Consider the following 6,019-nt stretch of genomic DNA (forward strand, 5'->3'; position numbering starts at 1 on the left):
ATAATAATAATAATAATAATAATAATAATAATAATAATAATTTCCTGATGCATCTCAGTAATCCAGGTAGAAAAAAAATCAAAAAGAAATAATAAGTAGGTCTTCTGGATGGGTTCTTCTCTACGAAACGTTTCACTAAAGAAGAACCCATCCAGAGGACCTAATTATTTTTTCTTTTCAATAAGAATAAGTCTCACTTTTAATTTGACATTTATTAACCTTGAAGTGTAAGTAGTAAGAACATGCACATTCTGCAGATTAGAACCTAAAACCTTCTTGTTGTGGAGAAAWATACTGTAAGTGACCACCAGACCTAAAAAAAAAAACAACTTCACATTAAAAACAAGCATCATACCTTGCTGAAGTCCACAGAACTGTTCTCTCTGCTGATGTCTCCTTTGCCATCTGGAGCTGCTAACTGAGACTGGGAGGCCGTCAACTGACCTGAATAAAAAACGAAAAATCAGAAGTTTTTTTACTCTCTTTTAACCCAGTTACAAGTAATGTGGAAGTGGTTGCCTGCAGAAAATTTCTAACTGGACTATAAAGCAATACAGACACGTGTCCCTATTTTCAGTCATTCCAATCTGACATCACATAATCAAGATTTTGCTTTTTTTAAGGTTTTCATTCAACTGAAGTTGCCCAGTATTTTAGTTTGCAGAGGGCGCAACTCTCGAAAAGCTCACCATTCTTGTCCAGATGGAGCTCTGACGCCCGTCGGCCCATGTCAGCGATGGAACGTACAATCGGCAGGCGATTAGCCAACTTCTTCTGGTTCTGGTGATGGTGCTGCTTCAGGAGAGTCTCACGCACTTTCTGTCTGAGCTCTTCTCCCAGCGGCGAGTACAACTCTTGGTTGTCTAACACCATGTCTAAGGTAGAAAAACACACAAACAGTAAGTGCAGGTGTTAGGATTTAACTGAAGGTTAAAGGTCACGAACAATGGMAGCTCATATGCAGCAAACTGTCTTTTTTATTATTAGTTAAAGTTCTGTAGAAAGCAAGTCTCCCTCAATCCCATTTTCACTTGTCAGAAACTGTTAAAAGCTGAGGTTTACCTGCAATCTCCTCGATGCTGTTAGCCCTCATGTCGAGCATCACTGTGCTGTTGATGATGCAGCTGCGCAGCTCAAACAGACTGTGCAGGGACAGCGTGGCGACGTAGGGTTTACTCCATCGCTCACCTCCGTCCTCCACGTCCTCCTCAAACTTCAGCCACCTATAAGAGGAGTTTGCATCCAGTGAGGCCAGCAGACGGCAAACTGGCCAGCCATCTGTTCTGGATCTGCAGTTAGAACACTCGTTCGTTCTGAGGCCCTCACATGGAGCTCCTTTATCCTCTCAGCTTCACTCATTTACTCTCCTTCCTTATTGCTTTTTATCAGAGGATCAGTGTAAATAAAATATGTCGTATTCATCATGTCACCACAGCATCGTCTTTTTGAAAAATTCTGGTTTACTGGAGAAGAAAAATGTAGTGGCAAGTTCTTTGAAACTAGTATCCCTTAAAGTAACTTATATCATTTTTAAAGCAGGCTGATTCCAAAGTTAATCAGCTGTGGATTTTAATCCAATTGCTGGGTTACAGTCACGTGACCCAGATGATGCGTGAAATTCAAATGGGGGTTTTGCTTCTCAAAACACAGCGAAATGGATCACAGCGAGTATGCTAATGTCCTAAATGGGCTGGCACAGAAAATATATTGTGGCAAAAATATGCGTACATTTATGATATTCCATACTGATAGTCCATATTGTGTTAATAAAAAAAGASTTGTTATATAATCTGTAGGATTTACCCGGTCCCRATRCAAWTGACATAACWAACTATCTGGTGCTRCAGACCTCGTTAGAAGAAAARYCAGATGAAAGCTTTCAAAAGCCTSGAAGCCACAAATATTTTGTTTCAGGTTGGGTCAAACATTYAGGATCCAAAGAAGCTTTAAATGGTTGTCGACTTGTTTGTGYCTGGGTGAGTAGTGAGTTGTGCTATTTTAAGTAATTAGCCTATGATAACAATGCTATCGCTAACGCTAACAACTTGTTAACCCGTTTTTTTTCCATGTGCTTGGATCCACTTGTAAATACATACTTTTTTAGCTTCTGTAAACCCAAATGTGAGTAACATATATGAAAATACAATGTTAAGAATACAATCTTTTCCTGTTAGWAAGTGGTTGCTGCAAACTCTTGCATTGTTTGTGTCCGCACCTCCTGTTTTTTTAGTCATAGATTGTGTTAAACCACTTTTGTCATCTTTTTTCTGATACACTACTTTCAGAGCATGAAAAACACTTTTAGATTTCTGATTGGAGCAGTTGCAACAACCATACATGGCACAGAATTTAGGCATTATGAAGCTGAATTACAGAAGCAAACAGGCTTCATTTACCCCCCCCCCCCCACACACACACACACACACACACACACACACACACACACATATATTTGTTCTTAAACCCTGTGGGGACTTTCCCTTGACTTCCATTCATTTTTTAGACTRTAGCCTAACCCTGACCATATACCCTAAAATTAACCTCACAGGTACCTACCTGATCCTAAAACTAACCTAAACCTTGGTCCTAAACCTAACCCCACATCTGTAATTTGCATTTGGACCTGTGAGGACCTGGCATTGGTCCCCACGATTAATTTCAGTCCCTGCGAGGCTGCTTTTTTTTTTTTTTTTTTTTTGAAAAATTGTCCACATTGTAGGAAAAACCTATCCACACGCACACAAACACACAATCTGAATTTCATGACTTCAATAGTATGTCATCTACAACCCAGCAATAGTTCCTTTCTGGGAGTTTTCTTTTAAATCTGTTAACTGGTTCTTGAAACATTTTGCCAATAGTCTGTGTTGAGGCCAAAGTTTTGAACAAAACATTGCCGCCGTGAAAAAATAAGCAGTGAAGCATTAGACAAATGTCAACATGTCTCATTGGTATGGAGTGGAATCATGGCCCTGACCTTTTCTTTTCTATTACAGTTGCAGTCGATGGCATGATTACTGTGTGTTGATGATACTTGGTAACAGGAGGATTAACATTACCTGGCACTTTCCCTCCACTCAGAGTCGCACTCTCCATCTCGCACACAGATCTCATCCATCTGAGTGAAGAGGTCATGGGGGATGTGCTCCTCGTCATCATCTTCTGCTCCCAGCAGGAACTGCACCCTCTGAGAGGGGGTGTCTGGGAGGAGTTGCGATAGATATTTAGAGACATGAGTCTTTTAAATCCTTCTTTTTCACATTTAAAACTAAACTCATTTTGACGCTGTCTCTTTATAAATCCAAATGAAGCACTTCACGCCCCATCTCCCTCCAGCTTCCAAAACAGTCCATTGTACTTTGAGAGAGACTCCAAATATAAAACAAAACATCTTAAATGGCTAAAAACGTGGATTTTGTATATGTCCCCTTTTTAAAATGAACTGAACCAGATATACAGTGTAATATGAACCAATGCATTGGTAGTTTTTTTTGTTTTGTTTTTTTACCATAAACTGGTGACTCTCTCCCCTCCACCAAAGGGAGGCTCCGCTCCCTGCTCCTCCTCCTCCACTGTTTCTTCCCATGGTGACGGTGCCTGTGATGGCTGCGGTGCCTGGTGTTGCCTAAGGGGACGTGGACCCCGATGTAGAGTGTCCTGTGGCCTGTGGACAAATCCCACATGATTTAAGGAAGATCAACAACAGCTGAGGTTTATTTATGTATGTTGGTTTGGACAACACAAAATCAGAAAAACAGTGTATGGTGTTACATGRTGTTAACTGTTAAATTTATATTTACAATCGCAGCAAGCATCCCTTGGAAGAAATGCACATAGCCCACTACATTTCAGGCCAAAGACAAACGAGACAAACATTCACCCTCTCTCTCACACATTTTTTTCCTCAACCACGTACACTGCCTGGCCAAAACAAAAGTTGCCACCTAGATTTAACTAATATGATCTGGGGTTGTTGCAGTTGATTAGGTCTAGGTTCAGCTCAAAGAATAATTTCTATGAAAGACCGAATCTGGCATAATTACAAATAAAAGCAGAAATATATAAATGGACCAATAAATACACTTAAAATCACAAATTAACCTAATTTGACTCATGTTTTATAAAGAACTTCATATTTTTTCCAGCTTAGTTCCAAAAAATTATGTATTTAAGCACAAAATTTAAATATGCATATATTKTTTCTCTTTCTTGTAGATGCATCTGTCTCTTAATTTATTTAATTATTTTTTTTCTTAAGTCTTTATTTCCATGTGTAGTTTTTACATTTCTCTTTCTCCTACATTACCTTATGCATTTCTGCCTCTTTATGCAAATAAGGTGGGCGTTCCTTCATGGGTCAGCTCCTGTACTATTGGTCAACAGACAGGAAGGAGCAGAATCCATGTGCAGATCTACCGTGCTGCTTCAGTTTAGCTTAAAGTTTAAAGTTTAGTTTAAAAATAAAGGTGTAGGTAAGTGCGTTTCCTCCTTGCCTTTGCTTTAAACTAAACTTTAAACTTCCAACCAAGTATTAGAGTGTGTGACAGTTGTTTGTTTATTTGTTTGTTTGTTTGTTTGTTTGTTTGTTTGTTTGTTTGTTTGTTTGTTTGTTTGTTTTGGCCAGGCAGTGTATTCGGACATAGGTTGCTGCAGCACTCACCACACCCCTACTTCCCGCACTCCCCTTGAATTTATGAGAATTTTAAGGAAAGGGATTTTTAATTTGATCCATGTTTAACGCCAATTTCTCTATTTTTCTACAACTGTTTAACTTAATAAATCTTTCTCAATGTCTGACATTGTTTTTATATATTTGTTTTTTTGTGTGTGATTGTGGAATTACTAATGCACTCTCGGCTCACCCACAGCTTCAGCCTCCTACTCTGCTCTTATCTTTTACCAGTTTTAAAAAAAAGCTGTCAAGAGGAAAGCAGTAGTCGTTAGGACAGAGTGGGCGGACTCAGCAGCAGCAGCAATTACTCGCTGCTTGATGCTCGTTGGTACCTTCCAAATCTTCCTGCTCAAAGTTGGTTCTCTGTTGGGACCGTGTTCCTCCTCTGTCCACAACCGCCTCATCGTCATTCCTCTGTTAAAACAGACGCGTCAGAATGAAACATGGTTTAAATGTTGAATCAATAAAGGTTTTGCGTTACATCAAAGCMGATGAAAACGCAGAAGCTTCTGCAGTTTTCTTCACGCAGCTCAAATGATATGAAATCTTTGTTGACTTGGTGTTCCCTGCAGTCAAGGGCATCGTGAACAAACACATTATCCCCCCACTGAATAGCACAGTTGCCTTGGAAACTAATTACATGTCTTTTTATTCACAAGGAACAAGTTTCATGACTGTTCAAACAAAATGCTTGTTCTCATGGGAGCACTTTGTTTCCCACCCACAAATAAAGTTGTTTTATAATAAGGTTGTTCACTCCGCAGAGACGTGTTCCGTTAAAAGATCAAACATGAAATTATCTGAAAAAACAATTTGTGTTCTCCTAATTTTGTAGTGATGCTCTGAAGGAAGAAAAAATGGACTACCTGTAAGCTGCTCATCAATACACAGAGTTTAAGAAGTTAAAAGTACTTAAAGGAGTATTTCTGCCATTTAGAAATGGGGGTTTTGTGGAAAAGTTATGAATTCATATCATTCCAGATATAAACAGCTCTTTGAACAGACTCACTTTAGAGAGAAAAAAAAGCATCTGTTGTGACTGACAGGCTAATCTGAACTCTGTGTCTTAAAATAACTATTTTCTCCTAATTTTAATGGCAGTTTAAGAAAACTAATTGTAAATMCAAAGGTGTCAAGTAATGAAGTACAAATACTTTGATACTTTGCTTGAGTAGAAATATATTATGGCATTTAGAAAAATGTTTTTGGGGTTATTGGGATGTGCACTATAGACCCCTGTGACCTAATGTCCTGATGCAAATGAAGACCCCAAACCCAGACCCAAACCAGTGGTTATTCTGTATGTTGCAGGTGTTTCGGAGAAACTGAGATGTTTATTTTCTAAAC

At 38.9% G+C, this 6,019-nt stretch overlaps 1 protein-coding gene across 1 annotated transcript in view; it reads right to left on the minus strand.

The window, feature by feature from the left end:
- The window catches only part of slc4a10b (solute carrier family 4 member 10b), a gene marked incomplete at its 5' end in the record, with an annotated part of 33,124 nt that overhangs the window by 16,804 nt on the left and 10,301 nt on the right, over positions 1-6,019 (minus strand). Inside the window, 6 exon segments of the mRNA XM_014001505.1 lie at positions 356-444; positions 690-875; positions 1,063-1,223; positions 3,060-3,201; positions 3,509-3,664; positions 5,005-5,086. Coding sequence (XP_013856959.1) covers positions 356-444; positions 690-875; positions 1,063-1,223; positions 3,060-3,201; positions 3,509-3,664; positions 5,005-5,086 — 816 coding nt within the window.

This window comes from Austrofundulus limnaeus, unplaced genomic scaffold (genome assembly GCF_001266775.1).
Source record: "Austrofundulus limnaeus strain Quisiro unplaced genomic scaffold, Austrofundulus_limnaeus-1.0 Scaffold9, whole genome shotgun sequence".
Taxonomy (NCBI): Eukaryota; Metazoa; Chordata; class Actinopteri; order Cyprinodontiformes; family Rivulidae; genus Austrofundulus; species Austrofundulus limnaeus.